At 41.8% G+C, this 22,055-nt stretch overlaps 2 protein-coding genes across 2 annotated transcripts; both read left to right on the forward strand.

Annotated features, from left to right (window-relative positions):
• The first annotated feature begins 379 nt into the window (after positions 1–379).
• On the forward strand, positions 380–4,557 carry LOC110070107 (vomeronasal type-2 receptor 26). The gene has a single exon (XM_078378312.1). The coding sequence runs from the start codon at positions 1,884–1,886 to the stop codon at positions 2,781–2,783; it is 900 nt and encodes a 299-aa protein (XP_078234438.1). The 5' UTR covers positions 380–1,883; the 3' UTR covers positions 2,784–4,557.
• Positions 4,558–5,192: 635 nt separating this feature from the next.
• LOC110070105 (vomeronasal type-2 receptor 26-like) lies at positions 5,193–19,627 on the forward strand. The gene is made up of 6 exons (XM_078378803.1): positions 5,193–5,239; positions 9,975–10,266; positions 11,966–12,826; positions 14,461–14,688; positions 15,809–15,935; positions 17,529–19,627. Exons 1-6 carry the CDS (start codon positions 5,193–5,195, stop codon positions 18,428–18,430), a joined length of 2,457 nt encoding a protein of 818 aa, XP_078234929.1. The 3' UTR covers positions 18,431–19,627.
• The last annotated feature ends 2,428 nt before the right edge of the window (positions 19,628–22,055 follow it).

Raw genomic sequence — 22,055 nt, forward strand, 5'->3', positions numbered from 1 at the left:
TGCCATGCTGTAACGCTGCCACTTCACCATGGAGACAGCAGGTACATCTCCTGGAAGGGCCAATGTCTCTGAGGATGGTGGTGGTGGCACCAGAGGAGGAGGCAGCATCACCAGGTAGGGAGTTGATGGGGTCAGTGGGAAGGAGTTGGGAGGGCATTCATTTTGCTGAAGCACCAAGTGGGGGAAAAAACAATTTGGCACAATAAACACCCTGGTTCATGTTTCTTTAAGGGTTGTTGTTTGGTTTATGCCTATCTCCACTAGTGAGGCATAGGGTTAACTGCAACTAGTATATGGAAGATCAATCCATCCATCATAAACATGCCTAAACGTTATGCACAGGTCAGACCTCTTTCAGTCTGCAGTGAGTCCTGCCATCCTGGTTTTTGGAAACGAACGAAGGAAGGGGAGAAATTTTGCTGCTACGACTGTGACGAGTGCCCAGAAGACAACATTTCTAACCAGACAGGTAGGTGATGCAGTTAAGTGTGCAAGATTAACAAATGTCTGGCAGCCTCTCCAGAGAGGGATATATAAACCATCCTTTATCTCATTGCCCCAGACAAGGGTGATGAATTTCAACATTCTGGCCCTTGATGGTGTGGAGAGTGAGGAATTGCATGGGGCGTTTGATAGAAATCTCACAGTTTGGAGAACGTTTTCTTCAATCAATCAATCAATCAATCAATCAATCAATCAATCAATCAATCAAATAGAATAACAGATTCGGAAAGTGCCTATAAGGCCATAGAGTCCAACCTTCTGCAGGAATCCAAATCAAAGCAGATCTGACAGATAATTGTCTAATTATCTCTTGAATGCCTCTAGTGTTGAAGCATTCAGCACCTCCTGAGGTAAATGGTTCCATTGTCACACTGGTTTAACGGTTGAGAAGTAAATGCTAACTGTAGCTGACGTCTACCTGGCACTTTAGCCCTGAAAAATTCCAAGAGAATGTTGTTGTTGCAGTTGTTTTTCACACAAAATTGTTTAACATCCACCAGAATTCTTCACATACTTTGCCCCAGTGTACAAATAGCTTACAGATTTTCCCTTTCAAGCATTCAATTCTTCTAGATTCTAAACTCCTGCTTTAAAATAGCCTCTTTTGCCACATGTTTCTTATTTCGTCTTTAAGAATGTGATCCTTGCACTGCTGACTGTAAGGCCCTGCTGAAATTGATCTCACTCCTGCTCATGGCTATCAACTTGACCAAGAATGCTTGACCATCAGCAAAGCAATACACCATGACACACTTCCCCCCAAACAGAACAATTGTCATAATCTCTACTTGAACAGGATGCTATTACCTGGCTTCAAAAAAGGTTGTCCTCATTTCATGTTTGCCCACTGATTGAAGAAGCTTGGAACGGCAAGTTTTAGAGATTAATCAAAAGTAGGAAGAACTTGGGTGTATCTTTTGATGACGCACAAAATACCGGAGATGTTGGCAGGTTTTTGCGTCTGAGTCCAAATCTTTGGTACCAAGTCCTGAGTGCTAAGTCCCAAGTCCGAGATCCTATTAAAAATAATCTTTTTCCCCCAGAAAAAAAGGGGTAGGTGGATTCTGAGTTGCGAGCTGAGTCTGAGTTATTTAAAAAAAAGTTCAGTCTGAGTTGAGTCACCAGTGGGATTTAAGTCCAACTTGACAGTGAGACCAATGACTCAAGTCTCCACTCTTGAAAAATCACCCCTTGTGATAAATCAAAGTCCAGGTATCTGTTATCCCATAGGACAAGTCACTATCTCAAGGGAATGTGTCCAAACAGGGGATTTGTGACCAAAGAGGATGATTTCAATATTTAATAACTATTGTTTTTGATTGTGAAAATAGTTCACATTTGACTTAATATCACAGTGATCTCTCTTTCATTTTCCAGATATGGTTGATTGTTTCCAATGCTCAGAGGATCAATATCCAAGCAAGGAGAGAGATCGGTGCATCCCTAAAATTATTAGCTTTCTGTCCTATGAGGAACCCTTAGGAAAAACTCTCACTGCGGTTGCTGTTTCTTTGTCCCTCATCACACTATTGATACTTGGGACTTTTATTAAACACAAAGGTACGCCCATAGTCAAGGCCAACAATCGGGACCTCACCTACACTCTGCTTGTCTCTCTCTTCCTCTGCTTCCTCTCTCCTCTCCTGTTTCTTGGGCAACCTGGAAGACTGACCTGCCTCCTCCAGCAAACAGTCTTTGGCATCATCTTCTCAGTGGCTGTTTCTTGTGTGTTGGCCAAAACCATCACTGTGGTTGCAGCGTTCAAGGCCACCAAACCAGGGTCTGGCTTGAGGAAGTGGATAGGGAAAAGAGTGGCAACTTCCATTGTTCTTTCTTGCTCCCTCATTCAAGTTGTTCTTTGCGCTGTCTGGCTAGGAACCTCTCCTCCATTCCAAGATTTAGACAAGCGCTCAGCCATGGAAGAAATGTTTACGCAGTGTAATTTGGGGTCCAGTACCATGTTTTACTTTGTCTTGGGATACCTGGGACTTCTGTCCGTCCTCAACCTCACTGTGGCTTTCCTGGCCAAGAAATTGCCAGACACATTTAATGAAGCCAAGTTCATCACCTTCAGCATGTTGATGTTTTGTAGCGTCTGGCTCTCTTTTGTTCCTACGTATCTGAGCACAAAGGGGAAACACTTGATAGCTGTGGAGATCTTCTCTCTCTTAGTCTCTAGTGCTGGGTTGCTGGGTTGTATTTTTGGCCCCAAATGTTACATTCTTTTGTTCAAGCCTGAGCTGAACACCAAGGAGCAGTTGAAAATAAGAAACAATTGAATGATCTATCCAATCAACTGCATTATTTGTGAGCCCTCTACGTGAGCAGAAATCTTCAGAAGGAATGTGAAAGAATATGCTCACAAGTAGGTTAAAGGGAACTTTACAAAATGGTTAGGTTTAAACAATATCCCTGCATGATTTGTTCCACATGGGAGCATAACTCTCTCTACAGATGCTCTTTGTCTCTGCCCCCACCTGGATCAAGGTGTGAGGCTTGGAGAAAAGCAGTTTTGATTGCCCCATAACTGAGGGTTGAGCAATCTGCCTATATAAAGCATTCCTACCCTGTTCCCTTCATCATGTGACCCATCCATTCACCCATGGGTCTAGTGCGCGATTAGGCTGCCAATCCAGGGCCCTATAGAAATATTTTGGCCTCTTCCCATCCGATTCACACGTTGAACAAAAGATAGGTGGGCCTTTTTTAAAAATCTATTCTGCACTGATTGTTCATGGGAAGCTGCAGCTGTGATCAATAGGTCACACATGCAGGTAGTGTAGAATGGGAAGATTAGCAGTGAGTTCTGAAGGGACTCCCAGGAAGATGATAGCCCAGCCGACTTCCCACCAACGCAAATCATGAGATTCTGTTACCAGGAGGGGTGAGGATGCTGAGGGTCCATCCCTGACCGTGACTTGCCAAAGGTCATGAAACTTGGGCAGGTGGTGGCTGAGGTGGGTCACCTGGTTTTCACTAGTTGGTGACATGCTGTTAAGAGGACCACGCTGATCCAGGGCTTGAATTCACTCATGTTAGGAAGATGAACATGTTCCATATGCGTTGTCTCTGACGGATTTTTTGTATCCCTTGGCAGGACAAAGTTCCAAATAGAGTAGTCCTAGATCAAGCTGTATTTTTAGCATGTATACATTACTGGAACAATGATGTCTACATTGGCTTGGGCATGTTGTGAGAATGGCTGATGGTTGGATTCCAAAAGATCTCCTGTATGGAGAATTAGTGCAGGGAAATCCCCCCGGGGGAGACCACAGCTGCGATACAAGGATCTCCGCAAGTGGGATCTGAAGGCCTTAGGAATGGATCTCAACAGATGGGAAACCCTGACATCTGAGCATTCAGCCTGGAGGCAGGTGGTGTGTCATGGCCTCTCCCAATTTGAAGAGGCCCTTGTCCAGCAGGCCGAGGCAAAGAGGCAGTCCCGGAAGCAGCAAAATCAGGGAGCTGGACAGGGGACAGATTGTATTTGTCTTCAGTGTGGAAGGGATGGTCACTCTCAAATTGGCCTCCTCAGCCACTCTAGATGCTGTTCCAAGTCCTCCATTCAGAGCACGTTACCATAGTCTCTCAAGACTGAAGGATGCCTATTCAGGGCAGGCGTGGTGGTCAAGTGAGACCCCTGGCTCCTGACCCAGGTTTATGAACTATAGTAGACTCCACTGCATCATTGGGTTAGCTGCAGTTTGAATGTTAAATAAAGGTGTGGCCATAGTTTACCCCGCTAATTGTCTCACCTCCGTATTCCAGGCTTGAGGAAAAAGTCTTACCTTTGCCACTGAAAGTCTATATACGTAGAGGTGGGGATGTACATGTATTGCATGGCTATGTGGAGAAAAATGGGAACCCCTATAGAAGGGCACCAAATTTGCATAACAGGGATGTTTATACTAAGAAAAAAAAAGAGGAAAAACTAGGACTTGCTGATCAGATTATCAATGAGCTTCCAAAAAAAAAGAAAGAAAAAGGAAATTATGAAAAACATAACTATGAATTATCCCATTCAGTGGAGTCTGCCAGAATCAGAGAGACATTATATATAGGGGATGTGGTGGTGCTGTGGGCTAAACCGCAGAAGCCTGTGCTGCAGGGTCAGAATACCAGCAGTTGTAAGATCGAATCCACGCGACGGAGGGAGCGCCCGTCGCTTGTCCCAGCTCCTGCCAACCTAGCGGTTCTAAAGCATGCAAATGCAAGTAGATCAATAGGGACCACCTCGGTGGGAAGGTGACAGCATTCCGTGTCTAAGTCGCACTGGCCATGTGACCACGGAAGACTGTCTTTGGAGAAAACGCTGGCTCTATGGCTTGGAAACGGGGATGAGCACTGCCCCCTAGAGTTGAACACAACTGGACAAAAATTGTCAAGGGGAACCTTTACCTATATATGAATAGAGATGGGCTCAGCTTTGAAAACCACTCATTCATGGGATTTCGTTGTTTGTGGCTAATCGGAAATCATCAGGAACACCTGGTAAACAAGCTGGTTTATGGTTCATTTTTCCAGTTCGTGCCTAGTGGGGAATTACCTCCACCTTCCACCTCCTCCTATGCTGCCCACATGCACCCTTCTCATTGCTCCCATTGTCTCACTAACTGGTCCTGCTGCCGCCATTACTGCCACCCCGCTGCCACCATGCTGCCCCTACCACCCTACCAGGAAGGGAAGCCATGTTGGCTGCCTCTGCGCATGGGTCTGCCATCTTATTGATCGGCAGGTGAATGTGCAGAGATAGTGTCCTGGCCTGCTGTCTCTGAGGATGGTAGTAGCAGGATCATGTAGGACAGCAATGGGGAAATGGATGGGTGGGCATCCCTTTTTGCCAAACAAAATTAAGCCCAGAGGGGAACAAAGTCAAGTGTTTCATTTTGCTTCAGCAAAAAAATGAAATCCCCAAACCGGTTCATGAACCGAACCACAAACCAGCCCGATTTGTTCATTTTTCTGGTTCATGGTTCAGTTCATGCCCATCTCTAGACAAGAATATCTCTCAAGGAAAAAAAAACTAGTTACAGTAGAAAATTCTGGGAAATCATCCCACTTCCTTTATCAGCCCAAATTATTTAAAAGCAAAGCAGCCACTGGTATATCTAGTGCATAAAAGGGGATCCCCATGATACTCTTGACCATTCTTTCTAGCAGGATATTGTTTACCTAGACGTTTTGCTTTAGGACCTGGTGCCAATAATAACGAGCCTTTCACTGGAGAAAAGAAAGATGTTGTCACTTCCATCAAAATAAGGAGGACATCCTGGAGTGGGGTGCCACCAAGCTCACATTTGCTGGTTGCAGATTTATTTATTTATTTATTCTACTGTCTGGCTTATTGTCTCAGAACCTTTGTGAAGAGTAGGGTGGAGGGAAATAATCTTTATCAAAACAATTAGCAAGGTCAATATCAGTTTTCTGCATAATCACATAAATGTGCTTGTAGAAGTCAATCCAGTTTGACTTCTACTGAAGAGCGAATACATGCAATGACTAAGATGGAAGACAATTTATTTGCATGTCCTTGACTCCTGTGGATGTTCTTTAGAAGCAACAGAAGTGGACTGGAATAATTATTAAGAAGTTCCTTCCATCCCACCCAACTTTCTATACAATGTTTAGAATTAACAGTCCAATCCTACTTGGGCACAGATACTTTTATCTACTTTAGGGCAGAAATTGAGGTTCTCCTTGTCCCTTAGTTAGCATGGCTTTAGATACAACAATAAATCACTTGAATCCATTTTGAGTCTTATCATCCTTACAGTAAGGTAGTATGTGTGTGTCCTGTGCTGTCAAGTCAAAACTGACTTAGAGTGACTCTAATAAGGCTTTCAAGGTAAGTGATATATTTAAGGAGTGGTTTTACCAGTTCCACTCCCCCAGTGAATTTCCATGACTTAGTAGGGATTTGAACCCTGTTCTCCAAAGTTCTAGTCCATAACGTTATCCAAAGAAGAACATAGGAAAAAAAAAACGAAGAATGTGACAGCTCCGGACAAAAGCATGTCAGGTCTAGAATTTTCTGCAGCAAATCTATCTATCTATCTATCTATCTATCTATCTATCTATCTATCTATCTATCTATCTATCTATCTATCTATCTATCTATCTATCTATCTATCTATCTATCTATCTATCTATCTATCTATCTATCTATCTATCTATCTATCTATCACCTCCCACCCATCTGGTAAATTCTACCACTCTGGGCGGCTTACAGCATAAAAAGGTAGAGTTCCTATCGGGACGCCCACTAGAAGGATATTTCTGCACAGAAAACTCCAGACCATTCCCAGTCTGGCAATTGAACTGGCTTTTTTTTCTCCTCCCCATGGAATTCTGGAACTCCTTTGCTTCTTGCATCACTGAGAGGCAAAAAAAAACCCCACCCCTTTTTCATCAAGCTTGATAAACATATTTTTGACAAAAGTGTCACTTGGGCCATGAAATAATTACTTATTATGTACTTCACTGCAATTTTTCCCCCTCTGGGAAAGGTCTGGATGATGTCAAGAAAGCTAGAAAGCAACCACGATGGCATGGCTTTGCCAGTAGCTATTTCAACTGCTCCACTTGTGCTATCCTTGGCTGGGACCAGGTCGTGAAGAAGACAACGCTGTGTCAGTTGCGCATCTCTGGTGCCTCTTCTTTTCTGTGTTGTTGGACAGATTTTGGCACTGTACTGGGGATCTTTCTTGTCTTTCCAAGGCAGGTGTTGGTAATCCTGCTGCTACCACAGGAAAGAGGACAGCCTCATAATCTTTGAAGCCTAGCAACCAAAAAAAAGGTGTCAGCCAAGGTGGTATTCCTGAGCAAAATAGAAGATGTTTTAGATGGCTGCTAGAGGCTTCGTACCCAGAGACGTCCTTTGCTGGTGGACGAGTGGGCTGTCTCTCTTACTGTTGTTGCTTCTACTTCTTGACTGGGTGTGTGAAGCTGACACCATGAAATGCCCACTTACTGACCCCACAACTCTTCCCCATGAATTGTATCAATCTGGGGACTTCCTCATTGGTGGGCTTGTTTCTCAGCTGATTTACTATTTCCATGAATTTTCTTTCAAGGTATATCCTTGGGAGGAATTTTCTGATTTGACAATGTGAGTGGGATTTTTTCTTTTCTTGTTTACTCTCTTTCATGCAAAGTATAAATTTAGCTTGACAATAGACTTTAAGAAAAAGCTGGTGGAACATGAATAGATCTGTGCCCTTCCAAACATATTTGTTGTCAATAGGCTATGCTTATATTTATTCTCTTTTGCTTATAAAATGTTTCCGTTTGAGGGTGGATTTGTTTCTCTCCCTCTCCTTGCACCGTATTTTTCTAAGGGGCAATATTTATGGCGTGTAACCTTTACTAGGGTGTGACAAGTGTGGACCAAGAAAAGGGACAGTGGAAAAGCCACTTCTTGCAGTGTTTCCAATTCAGGCTGAAATTATCAGAAAATGATTTTTTTTTTTTAAATTGTGGATAAACAAAATGGCTTGTGCAATTGTAACTGTAAAACCAGGTCCCACCAACTCAGTAAGTGCTGTAGTTCACAACCATGGTAGAGGTCAGTGCTGAATGATGACCTTAGATGACAGTCATGGTGGAAACTATTCCCTCTAAAGGTAAGAAGGGTGATAACTGAAATGGAGGCAATTCAATGTTATGATTCTCATCTGTGGTTTTATGTGCATCAGTATGGAACTGTGCACTTCATTTTTGTCATCCCTTACAATTCTCCAGTCTTTGATTCCATATGAACCCCTTTGTAAAAACAAAGAGATTTAAAGTGAAGAGTGTTGTTAACACAAGTAAGTTCACTTTTAAAGGATACTACAAAATGAGACTGAGGGTGTATTTTCCCTGATTTCCTTTCCACTCCATTCACTAGTCTATGAAATACTGAATGTGCTAATTTTTCATGAAATGTGGGAGCACTGCACAGCAATGAGCGATGTAAAATTACTGGGGGAAAACACAGAATGGAATGCCCACTTGTTGTTCTTATAGCTCAGAGTCTACTTGAGGAGACCTTGAGTCCTTGTTGTAGTTATGTGCCATCATGTCATATCTGATTTATGGTGACCCAGTGAATAATCACTCTCCAAAATGTCCTGTCCTCAAGAGCGTACTCAAGGTTGCCCGTTCCTGTGTAAAGTCAATCCCCCTCCTCTGATTTTTCCCTTTCCCTGCTCCTTTCAGATTTTCCTAGCCTTATTATCTTTTCCAACAAGCGTGTAGTATGTGATTAGAACCTGAGGAAGATCAGTGCTTACAGGTGGAGAGGACATTGTGTTAATATCTTATTTCTGAACCCGTTTCTTTCTCTAGCAGTCTATCCATGCTGAATGGTCAAATCTGTTATATTTGCCATTAGATTTCCCTGTATACGTTCCCTGGATTCTCATTAAAAATTGTGTCATTCAAAATTCCATCTTGCTTTCCCTGATGTTTCTCTGACTTGTATGATCTCATTATTTAAGGGTAATATTGATCAAGAGAAAGGCTCCATACAGTCTTTCCCCTTATTCTTCACTTCATGGATTTGGTGCACAGGTCTTAAAAAAAAGATGAAGAACTTAGGTAACTCTAGATATTTAGGAGCTTACCCTAGTCTCCACCCACACATCGAATGATTAGAGAAAATTGGGGCTGTAGCCCTCTCAGCACCTCAGATTCTCTACTTCTGTCCAATATATATAAAGCTTTTTCAACAAGATCAGGGAGAGGTGAATGTTATTTGAATTGCAGGAAAACTGGGTGGCACAGCTTATGTTACTGAAAATGATCTAGCAATACATCCATGATACCTGACCTTAGTTTTCCCTGTTCCAAACTCCACCAGTTTTTAGAACTGAAAGTTCTGGGAAAAGAAGTGTCAAGAAGAAAGCTTCTGCCCTTGTCAGTGACAATTGCCATTTCCCAAAGGTTTTGTTCAGTCAGAAAAAAAGTATAAGTACATATTATTTCAGGCCTGCTACTAAAAGGCAAAAAGCCCTTCTTCTGTTTAGGCCACCAAGATGAAAAATGGCTCAGTCTTGTGACTAAAGACTTATGACTTTCTGTGTGATGCAATTCTTCAGTGAAAGGTTTTTTATTATTATTATTATTACAAAAGGTGACATTCTGGTGATGAATGAATTCTCTCTCTTCTATGCCTGTATCCACCTGTTTTTGTTGGAGCAAGGATCTGTTATTTCTTTGTCCTTCCACCACATTTGGCTGAGATACAATGTGTATGGCATATGGTCTTCAGTAGAGAGTGACAAGTATAGGGAAGAAAAGGGACATGGGAAAAGTCACCTCCTGCCGAACTTCTAAATACAGAATAAAACTCCTGTTTATTGTCGTTCTTATAGCTCAGAGTCCACTGGGTATTTCCTGTTCTTAGGTGTCATCAAGTTTCCTCTGATACACGGTGACACTATCGACAATTGATCTTCAGTGAAAAGGTTGTTTAACTCTACTTGCAGGACGCTGACCAAGTTTTACCAGCATGTCTTGTCCCTGACCTTTGCTGTCAAAGAGATCAATGGGGACGTCAACATCTTACCCAACATCACTCTTGGTTTCAACATCTATGACAACTACAACGATGCACAGTTGACCTACCGTACCACCATGAACCTTCTCTTTAAGTCACAGAGATTGGTCCCCAACTACGAATGTGAGACGCAGGGTAAACTGACAGCTGTCATAGGAGCCCTTGCCTCCAAGGCCTCCTTCCGCATGGCACAAATTTTAAGTCTCTACAAGATTCCACAGGTAAGGCCTCTGTGTGGCCATTCTCAGCCTCTCATAGTTCTTTTACGTAAGGCACTTTCCCTCCTATCTCCCTGGTAATGAATTTCTAGTTTAGAACATCATCGATTGATGAAAAGACTGATTTTGATCCCCTGTAAAGAAGAAACAGGGCTGAGTGAGGACCACTGACAAATTTCATGCTCCACAAAATCCACAGAAGTGGTGGAGTCTGCAGATTGGAACCTGGTGTTACTTCAAGAAATATACATCAAACATAATGTCAGGCAGATCACTCCAATGTCTGCATGGCGATAGATCATTTCCTTTCAAACGTGAGATTTACTGGAATACATTCAAATAAATCGGGATCTACCCAGGCTATTAGTAGGTATAACTCTGGCAGCAGAAACATCTGCCGGTCTTAAGATCAGATTCTGGAGAACAAATGGCACCAAGGACAGAATCTTAGGCACTGCCACCTTTGAGGGAGGCACGTACTACCTCTGTTTGCATTACTAACCTAACTCTGTGGAGACAGGGTCTCTACATTGAATTCAAATGTCTTTTACTCATGAATGTATTCATGTGCTTTTAATGTGTGTGTATTAGTGTGTGTGAGAGTGTGTGAAACAGTGAGAGAAGAAGAAATAATTGAATGAATGATCAAGTGAGTGTGTGGAGATCCCTCTCATTAAACCTTTGAACTAACCATATACATTAGAATTTAGCAGTTATATAAAGGTAGCCAGTGTACTTCATAGGTATAGCAAACCCCAGTATATAGTGTTCCTCAATGCACCAAAGGTACCATAAAACAATAAAACAAAACTCAGGCTTCTTCCTGAAGGAAATTCAAAGGAACTACCTGGGAAAGAAAGTTCAAAGGAATACCAATATTGATTACAACTTTTAACCATGGTTCAGTGAGAAACACTATACCTTGGGCGTTACTATACATATGAAATACACTGGTAACCTTTATATAATTGCTGACTTCTAATGATCACTGCAGATGGTGACAGCAGCCACGAAATTAAAAGATGCCTGCTTCTTGGGAGGAAAGCGATGACATACCTCGACAACATCTTAAAAAGCAGAGACATCAGCTTGCTAACAAAGGTCCGCATAGTCAAAGCTATGGTTTTTCCTGTAGCGATGTATGGAAGTGAGAGCTGGTCCATAAAGAAGGCTGACCGCCAAAGAATTGATGCTTTTGAATTGTGTGCTGGAGGAGACTCTTGAGAGTCCCCTGGACTGCAAGGAGATCAAACCTATCAATTCTAAAGGAAATCAACTCCAAGTGCTCACTGGAAGGACAGATCCTGAAGCCGAGTCTCCAATAATTTGGCCATCTCATGAGAAGAGAAGACTCCCTGGAAAATTCTCTGATGTTGGGAAAGTGTGAAGGCAAGAGGAGAAGGGGACGACCGAGGATGAGATGCATGGACCGTGTCATCGAAGCGGCCAACATGAATGTAACCAAACTTCAAGAGGCAGGGGAAGACGGGAGGGCCTGGTGTGCTCTGGTCCATGGGGTCATGAAAAGTCGGATATGACTAAACGACTAAACAACAACAACAATGGTTAACTTGAAGGTGTAATGAGAGGGATCTCCATAAGTGAAGTTCGTTTTTGCAAACAACTGTATGAAAAGTAATCTAAAACTACTACAGTTGTGAAGAAATAATGTGCAATTATAACCAACCTCTTCACATTTCAGCTCACCTATGGCTCAGTTCCCCTCATCAAAAACGAAGTCAAACAACTCCCTTTCTTTTACCGCATGGTCCCAAGTGAAGACCATCAGAACGTTGGGATTGTCAACTTGCTGAAGCATTTTGGCTGGACATGGGTTGGCCTTTTTGTGACAGATGATGACAACGGAGAACATTTTTTGCAGGCTCTGGAGCTGCGGCTTTCCCGCCATGGCATTTGCTCAGAGTTCACGGAACGAATTCCACCCCAGGAATATTTACATACTCTGAATGAAATGGAACTTAAACTGAAAAAGTTTATCAAGTTTTTCAATCATATGACGTCCAACATTTTTGTTTGCTATGGTAACACGTTCTCCCTTATGTTCTTGTGGTATTTTGCTGGTGAAATGCCTCGAGATATGAAAATGACATTTCCTGGCAAAGTATGGGTTATAACAGCCCAGGCTGATTTTATAATAGCTAGCATCAGCCGTCACCGTGATCTGCAAATGTTCCAAGGGGCCATTGCCTTTAGGATTCATTCCAACGAACCTCCAGGGTTCCAAGAATATCTACGGACCATCAAACCTGACTGGGCGGAAGGAGACAATTTCCTCAAGGAGTTCTGGGTGGAAGCATTTGGTTGTTCCCTTCCTGATCCTCGGTTGCCGTACGTGATTACTGGCTCCTGCACCAGGAACGATAGACTGGAAAATCTTGCTGCACCTCTTTTTCAAATGCAAATGACTGGGCCCAGCTATAGTGTTTACAATGCTGTTTATGTTCTGGCCTATGCTATCCAAGCAATGCATTCCTTTAGACCCACTGGCAGAGAAATATTATATGAACAAAAAGAAAAAAACAAAGATTTTCAGCCATGGAAGGTGATTGTTTGATTGTTTGATTGATTGTTTGTTTGATTGATTGATTGACTGACTGAGTGATCAAACAATTGTATCTATCTATCTATCTATCTATCTATCTATCTATCTATCTATCTATCTATCTATCTATCTATCTATCTATCTATCTATCTATCTATCTATCTATCTATCTATCTATCTATCTATCTATCTATCTATCTATCTATCTATCCATCTATGCTCTTTTTAAATTAATGCCACTCAACTTTATGCCATATGTATTTTCAAAAAAAAAAAACTGTTGAAATTTTCGCAATGTTGCATGCTGCCTGTGTTTTGAGTGAGTGGGAGGGGCTTTCCTGGGCTGGAGTACCTGTCAAGCTATCTAGCACTAACTAATCTTCCCGTTCCACCTCTGATTTCCAAGAGAGCCCACCTGTCTGCTGAGACTCTTTGTTGCAAGCAGTCACTTAGTTTGTAAGTTGGTGCTGATCTGTTCACAACTGTAAATAATGAAACGTTTTTATTCTTCCCCCTACAAATGTCACTGAGTTATTGGGACTGTAAGTGCCAGTTAATGAGAAAGGGGTGGACCATCTGGGAAGTGAAGCTGTTCTCCTCTGTGAGTCTCTGTACTTCTATTGTGTAGTAAAAAGGAATTTTAACCAGAAAATGCAAACAAGGCCTCTACAAAACATACACTGTGTATCCAGTGATCCAAAGTTATGATGTTTGAATTGACAATATTTTCAGCAGTTTTGCAGGTAAATAAATGCCAAATGGCCTCAGCGTGGCTGTTGCCAAATCAAGAGGTGCAGTGGGAGTAATGCAGAGTCCTTTCTTTCCACACTAGTGAGAAGAACGTAGCCGTTCTTGTGTGATTTGTGAGGATAAAGGAAAAAAAAAAAGACATAGATTGAAGTATCCCAGAATAACTCCATAAGGGTGTCAGACAAATTATTTCTCCTCACAGATTTCACAATGTTCTCTAGGATGTTCTATAAAAGCAAAAACAGTAGGTTCCTGTCTTAACGTCCCGTTGAACTTAAAACTAGTATTTTGTGAGATGAAACTGAGTAATTAATGCCTAATATTCTCACATTCTGTTTAATGAAGCCAATGATGCTTAAGTTAATCATTCAAGTTCTCTGGTTGATTTTGATGGATCAACAGGGTAGCTGAGCAGGTCTGGATACAGTGGCTGAAATCTAGTCGTAGGTTGCAAATAGAGTAAGGTAAAGGTGAAGGTTCCCCTTGACAATTTTTGTCCAGTCGTGTTCGACTCTAGGGGACGGTGCTCATCCCCGTTTCCAAGCCATAGAGCCAGCGTTTTGTCCAAAGACAATCTTCCGTGGTCACATGGCCAGTGCGACTTAGACACGGAACGCTGTTACCTTCCCACCGAGGTGGTCCCTATTTATCTACTTGTATTTGCATGCTTTCAAAGCGCAAATAGAGTAGGTATTTTAAAAAAAGGAATTTACTGACATGTTGACTCACAAAATCCCTGTAGATTCAATGAGATAATTCTGGATGGGACTTAACAATAGATTTCAGTCTACGAATAGTTAGGAAAGAATATGTCTTTGAGTATATTGTCTCAGGAAGACTTCAAAATGTTTTTCACCTTTCTCCTTTTAATTGCCTTCAACTAGTTGCACAGGTTTCTTCAAGAGATTTCATTTAACAACTCTGCTGGAGACCGAGTGTCATTCAACGATGAGAGGGAAGTGAGAGGTGGATTTGATATCACGAATTTGGTGACATTTCCAAACAGGTCCTTTCATAATGTGAAAATTGGATGGGTGAATCCTGAGGCTCCTGAAGACCAACTATTTGTTCTTCATGGGGACATGATTACATGGCACAGGGACTTTAACCAGGTGTAGATTCTGGTGTTTTCTTTTAATTGGGCCAAACCTTTATAAAAATGGGTGATCTTGGCCTCCTCCAAAATGTAAGAACTTCTGGCTTAAATGGACTCCATTCTTAGGTGATTGCTATTAAAGTCTGACCCATATCACATTCAACAGTAAAGTGGGGCTTGCAGAAGGGGTGGTCCTGCAGCCCCAGGATCAACTAGGAGGTGTGTTAGGCTCTAGCAGGCTTCCTCTCTGTTTCCTCTCTTGCCTACAGCTAGGCAAGAAAGGAAACAGAGAGGGACCCTATGTTGGCTTGGGCATGTTGTGGAACATCTTGGGCATGTTGGGTATGTCTATGTTGGCTTGGGCATGTCGTGAGAATGGCTGATGGTCCGATTCCAAAAGATCTCCTGTATGGAGAATTAGTGCAGGGAAATCGCCCCAGAGGGAGACCACATCTGCGATACAAGGATATCTGCAAGCGGGATCTGAAGGCCTTAGGAATGGAACTCAACAGATGGGAAACCCTGACATCGGAGTGTACAGCCTGGAGGCAGGCGTTCCATCACGGCCTCTCCCAATTTGAAGAGATCCTTGTCCAGCAGGCCGAGGCAAAGAGGCAGTCCCGAAACCAGCCAAATCAGGGAGCTAGACAGGACAGATTGTATTTGTCTTCAGTGTGGAAGGGATTGTCAGTCTCGTATTGGCCTTCTCAGCCACACTAGACACTGTTCCAAGACCTCTATTTTTCACAGCATGTTATTTATTTATTTATTTATTTATTTATTTATTTATTTATTTATTTATTTATTTATTTATTTATTTGATTTCTATCCCGCCTATCTGGTCTTATTCGACCACTCTAGGCGGCTTACAATCCAACAACAATAAATTTTTAAAAACATTACAAGTGAACAAAGATAAAGATCAAAAGAATATAAGAAGAAAAATGATTGTCAGGGATGTTACCATAGTCTCTCGAGACTGAAGGATGCCTACACAAATTATGGCTAGGCTGAAGGTACTTGCATAACCCAGAATATACCATGTCTTCAATTCTTCTATGTTTTTTCTTTATCTGTACATACCTGAAGGGTAAAAACTGTTTCTCATTGGAAATGTTCTCCATCTTTCTGGACAGGCCCTGCCCCTTTCTGTTTGCAGTGACTCTTGCCATCGTGGTTATCAGAAGAAGAAGAAGGAAGGAGATAAATTTTGCTGCTACGATTGTGACCTTTGCCCAGAGGGAAAGATTTCCAACAAATCAGGTTAGTGGCACACTTATTTTTATTTAGTTAGTTAGTTAGTTCAGTTTTTTTTACCCCACCTTAAAAAGAACCCAAGATGGGCTACATCATTAAAGGTTTTAAAGCTAAAAATGGTAAGTATACAAATACTAAAAAGAATCAAATACCACACTAAGAAATGGTAAATTAAATCAATACAAAAAGTAACAGGGCACATCAATCTGCTTGAAAGCCCCACTCAGGCAGCCAATCACGAAGGGAAAGGCTTCCTGAAGAGAAAGGTCTTTGCCTGCCTATGAAAGGACAACTAAGATGGGGCCAGCCTAGCTTCCAGTGGGAGGGAGTTCCAAAGTCTTGAAGCAGCCACAGAGAAGGCCCTCTCCCATGTCTCCACCAAATGCACCTGTGAAGGCCTCTTCTGATGCTCTTAACATCCAAATAGGCTCATAAAGGGAGACAAGGGCCTTCAGATAGCTTGGATCCAGGCTGTATTTTTCCATCCAATTGAACAAATAGTTTAAAGAAACATTTTGTATTGGGAGAGTCAACAATATTCATGTAACTGTTACAACTGCTTTGTGGAGGTTAGTGGGAACCAACTTAGGCATGATCCTTGCTTCATCTTTGATATGTTCAGAAACTGAAAAATATCATTCTTTCAACCTAGATTCCCAATAACTTCTAAATCTAAAACACATCTCTAATTTCTATTATCCTGGCAATATAACAGTCAGATCCATCTAGATTGTACGAACAGTTCTAAAACATGGTTGTGGTGGGTTTTTTGGTCTCTTTGGCCGTGTTCTGAAGGTTGTTCTTCCTGACGTTTCGCCAATCTCTGTGGCCGGCATCTTCAGAGGACTGGAATAGGAATTCTGTCCATGCTCTGTTGCTGTTTGTTGGATAGTTGAGTTTGAAAAACCCACACAAACAGCAATAGAGCATGGACAAAGTTCCTACTTCAGTCCTCTGAAGATGCCGGCAACAGAACAACCTTGAGAACACGGCCAAAGAGCCTGAAAAACCCACAGCAACCATCAGATTCTGGCCGTGAAAGCCTTTGAGAATACAGTTCTAAAACGATAGCTATAGGTTTGAAACCTATAGCTAAGATGGCCTAATTATTCAGCCTCAGAAGCTGAAAGGAGAATGTGTGAAGAAAGAACACTGCAAATGCCAACACGTCCAACAGAAATCAGCATCATGTTCATTTTTTCCTTCATAAAAGACAAGAACTCATACATTATCAAGGCATGAGAAGAATATGGAGGAAACGGATAAGAGATTGATACGCCTAGCACTTCAACATTCATTTTCACTTTAACATGTCACAACAAATGCTCTTCCTTTTAATTCCACTCAGTTCCTTACTCTCTCTTTAAGAGTTTCAACGTCTTCCACAGACTTCATCCAAGAGACACTTCCAAATTCATCCAGTCAGAAATTCGAGAGTGTTCCTTGTGTCAAACAGAATACTTTCACACAAGTCACATTCACACAAGTCACATAACTAAAAGATGGAATCAGAAGAAGCAGGGTCTTCCTTATTGAACTCTGTCTCAGAAATGATGGTTGACTCCTTTATGATTCTAATGGCATCAATTTCTTTTTCAGACACAGATGACTGCTTACAATGCCCAGAAGATCAATATCCAAACAGGGACAGAGATCAATGCATTCCTAAAGTTATCAAATTCCTCTCCTATGAAGAACCCTTAGGAAAAGCATTAGCTGGAGTGGCTCTTTCTTTTTCCCTGGTAACAGTCTTGGTACTTGGGTCTTTTATTAAACATCGAGACACTCCCATAGTCAAAGCCAACAACCGGGAGCTGACCTACACTCTCCTTGTCTCTCTGCTCCTCTGCTTCCTCTCTACTTTCCTCTTCCTTGGAAAACCTGGAAAACTGACCTGCCTTCTTCAGCAACCCGTTTTTGGCATGGTCTTCTCAGTGGCGGTTTCTTGTGTGTTGGCCAAAACCATCACCGTTGTCTTAGCTTTCTTGGCCACTAAGCCAGGCTCCCACCTGAGGAAATGGGTGGGGAAAAGAGTGGCCACTTCTGTTGTCCTTTCCTCTTCCCTCATTCAAGCTGGCATTTGTGTCATATGGGTTGGGACCTTTCCCCCATTCCCAGATCTGGACCTGCACTCAGTCACTGAAGTCATCATCATGCAATGCAATGCAGGGTCGGTCCTCATGTTTTATCTTGTGCTGGCCTACATGGCGCTTCTGTCCATTATCAGTTTCACAGTGGCTTTCCTGGCGAGGAAATTGCCAGACACTTTCAATGAAGCCAAATTCATCACCTTCAGCATGTTGATTTTTTGCAGTGTTTGGGTGTCTTTTGTTCCAACGTACTTGAGCACTAAAGGTACATATATGGTTGCTGTGGAGATCTTCTCTATATTAGCTTCCACTGGAGGGGTGTTTTGTTGTATCTTTCTTCCAAAATGTTACATGATGGTTTTCAAGCCTGAGCTGAACAGCAGGGAACAGCTACTTAGGAGGAAGTATTAAGCCAGAAATTTGATGGAGTAAATTGGTTATTTGGGGGAGATGTCTAATGAGATGAGGAAGAGAATGGGAATCCGTCAGAATGGACACTTCTTAATGAAAGTTCATACCATAAATAATGTGATATGACAGACAAAGAGAATGATTGTTTCAGCCTGAAAGCTAATAAATATTTCTCTTTCATTAACTCAAACCCCACAAGAACAGTTCAGAATGGCCTGGAACAACAACATTCAAAGGGTTGAAGGGTTACCAAATCAAATTTACACATGAGTAGATGAGATGGGTTCAGGAAGCCATGAATCAACCCGAGGAATAATATTTAAGCACTATTTTTTTTCTGGCAGAAAATTGATATTGTGAAATTCAGGTTGGAATGGAGACTTTCCAATAGGAATGCCCAACGAATTTCACCCATTCCATTTGACTACAGGCTACAGACAAACGAGTAATGAAAGACCCCCAGAAACAATTTCCATTGCAAGACCAAGACAAAATCTTCTCCTTCAGGATTTCTTCAATTTCTGTGACATATAGTGGCAAAAATTCTCTAGACTCACAAAGAGAGTATGGCTTAATAAGAAGCTGACGGCATAGACCAAGATCCAGGTCTGTAGAGCCTGTGTCCTGAGCACACTCCTGTCCTGCAGTGAGTCCTGGACCCTTTCTGCACGGCAGGAGAGGAAGCTGAACACGTTCCATATGCGTTGCCTCTGATGGATTTTTGGTATCACCTGGCAGGACAAAGTTCCAAATAGAGGAGTCCTAGAACGAGCTGGAATTTTTTCTATGTGGACAACTTGGAACATGTACCTGTTAGAGGTCACCCTGCTGTTTACGGCTCAGTGCTAGAGCGAATTTCTTTGAATTTATATTTAGGCTTCTATTTACATGACTGACTGAGAAATTCAGCATCCATCTTGGGATAATAGAATTAGCTTCCCTCCCACCTTTGTGCCAGAGAGCTTTATTGTCTTGGAATGTCTGTCCTCAAGTCTGAACAAACCTAACCTGGTTCCTGCTTAGAGAAGGTTGTCTTGCATGTTCCACCTGCAACCACTCCAAAAGCTGACTGTGTAATTGTTTATTTTATTTATATGCCAGTTTTCTGCTATCAGCGCAACCAAGGCAGGTCCCAGTGATTAAACCCATGGAAAAACAATACCAAGTTAAACATTCCACACAAAAACAGAGATAACAAAAAAATATCAAGCATTGGTCAAGATTAAAAACCAATTTAAAACATGAAGAAATATATGTTTTAAACCTTCAGAGGGATCTTGGTGTCTGTATAAAGACAGAATAAGGATAGCTTCTCCCAGTTCTAGCTTAACATTTATTTATTTATTTATTTATTTATTTATTTATTTATTTATTTATTTATTTATTTATTTATTTATTTATTTATTTATTTATTTATTTATTTAAATGAATGAATGAATGAATGAATGAATGAATGAATGAATGAATGAATGAATGAATGAATGTAATATATTACACATTATTATCACTAAGTGTCAAAGCATGTAGTTCATTTAGACGCTCGGAAAATTCACAATCATTTTTCTTTTATTTTGTATTTTCCCGACTCTAGTGAGAAGTATTTTATATCCCATATCTTTTAGAATCATCCCTTCTCATTTTCCTTCACTGCATACCAATCTCTATTTTTAGTTTCCTGAGACCTTGTTGTGATTAATGTAATTCCCGTGAGGAAACTGTAAGTGGTCAATTCTAACTGCCCACAGCAGAGTAAGGGTGGTTTTCTGGAGAGAAAGAAAGCTCAGCAAAACTGCTTTTACAGGAGTGGGATGTAGATGGTGCCGAAGAGCTTTGAATGCAAAGGATGGCTGTGAACATAGCAGACATTAACAAAGTCCTTCTGAAATCCCTTCTTGGCAAGACTTAACAAAACTGTCAAAACTCCCTGTGCCAAGCTCCCTGGGGACCTGAAGATTAAGGAGAACAGCAAGAGATTCTAGGGGAATAAGCCTCCCTTCCATCATGGAGCCAGAGCACTTTTGGGATTTCTACCCTTCCCTATGAATTCTGAACAAAAATCCCTGATGAGTTCCTACTCTAGTCCTCTGAAGATGCCGACCACAGAGATTGGCGAAATGTTAGGAAGAACAACCTTCAGAACACGACCAAAGAGCCCGAAAAACCCACAACAAGCATTCTAACATATGTCAAAGGAACGCTCCTTCCTTCCTTCCTTCCTTCCTTCCTTCCTTCTATCCATCCATTTATCCATCAACCAAACACTAATTCATTCATTCGTTCAGAAGGGGCATCTCTCTCAATAGGGAACTCAAGGCGGCACACAACAATTGAAATCATATGGTCAGAACAAGTTTAAAAGAATCAAACAAAGCTATATATTAAAAGGCAATAGAATGTTGTTCAATATTAAAATAAATTTTTAAAATATTTAAATTATCGTGGTTTGGGTTTGTTTTCTTCTCTTTTTTGGAACGATTCATAGGGGCATTAGTCACACTTTCTTCATTGTAAGTGTGTTAAGAGGTTGGGACTGTTTTATATTAGTAGTGTCATTGGCTTCATGCAAATTTTTTTGTACATCCTTCTATAAATGGAGAGTCCAGGTTAAGGGTTGAGAATTCACACGCTTTGAGAGAACCTGGTTGAGTTCTGCCCCCTGAGGATTGAGGCCAGGAGTCAGTGAGTCATGGACCTGTGGGTCTTGATAAGTTTCTTAACGCTCTTCCCTGCATGTAAGAAGGGCTCTCATTCTTATTTCACCAGAGGCATGATTTTTCTGTACTCTACCCTCATATTTTTCTTCTTCAAATTTCTCTCTTTTCCTTCTCCCCTCTTGTTCACACAGACATTTCCTCACAAGCTACTCTCACAGAGTCTGACGGGGGTGTGAAGAAGCCAGGAGAGACTCTGCGGCTGACCTGTACCATCTCTGGATTTTCTGTAACGGACAACAGCTATGCAGTGGCCTGGATCCGTCAGCTCTCAGGAAAGACATTGGAATGGATTACACATATCTGGGGGGGTGGGGACACTTATTATAACAGTGTCCTCAAAAATCGGATCACGATTACAAAGGAGACTTCCAAAAACCAGGTGATCCTGCAACTGAGTGGCTTGACGCGTGAAGACACAGCCATGTACTACTGTGCACGACGCACAGTGAGGAAATCCTTTAGCAAAGGAGTACAAAAACTCCACTGGCTTGAGTCGTTCATGCATTTCTGGGCAACAGTGAGAAAACAAAGCTCTTTGTCATCTTGCCTAGGTCTCCAACCACACGTACGAAGCGTGTGCAGTTGATCCATGGAAGGCACTTGAATTGGAGAGCCTCCTCACTTGTTTATATTGCTGGGTCACATTTATTGCAAACCAGCAGCTACCATTAGTACAATGTTTGGGTCCCACCTGTTTTCCCCTTGTTTATAAGCATGCTTGTCTGGCCTCTGAAGCACCACTCTGTAAGAGATATCAATTTCAAAATCAACGACAAATAAATGCTTGCACTGATCCCTGTGCTAAGAAACAGGCCAGAATGTGTGAGTTCTTGTTACTCTTTATCCAGGAAAAGCTATTCTTTAACCAGATTGATGAAATGGCCCCATTTAGAGCCCAGACCTCTGTTAAA

This window comes from Pogona vitticeps, chromosome 6, assembly GCF_051106095.1.
Source record: "Pogona vitticeps strain Pit_001003342236 chromosome 6, PviZW2.1, whole genome shotgun sequence".
NCBI lineage: Eukaryota > Metazoa > Chordata > Lepidosauria > Squamata > Agamidae > Pogona > Pogona vitticeps.

Excerpts from the sequence above, each read along its gene's own strand:
- LOC110070107 (XM_078378312.1), top strand. The coding sequence starts at position 1,884 with ATGGTTGATTGTTTCCAATGCTCAGAGGATCAATATCCAAGCAAGGAG.
- LOC110070105 (XM_078378803.1), top strand. The coding sequence starts at position 5,193 with ATGTTGGCTGCCTCTGCGCATGGGTCTGCCATCTTATTGATCGGCAG. Across the intron at positions 5,240-9,974 it reads GCCATCTTATTGATCGGCAG|GACGCTGACCAAGTTTTACC; the intron begins GTGAATGTGCAG and ends CTCTACTTGCAG. Across the intron at positions 14,689-15,808 it reads GGCACAGGGACTTTAACCAG|GCCCTGCCCCTTTCTGTTTG; the intron begins GTGTAGATTCTG and ends CTTTCTGGACAG.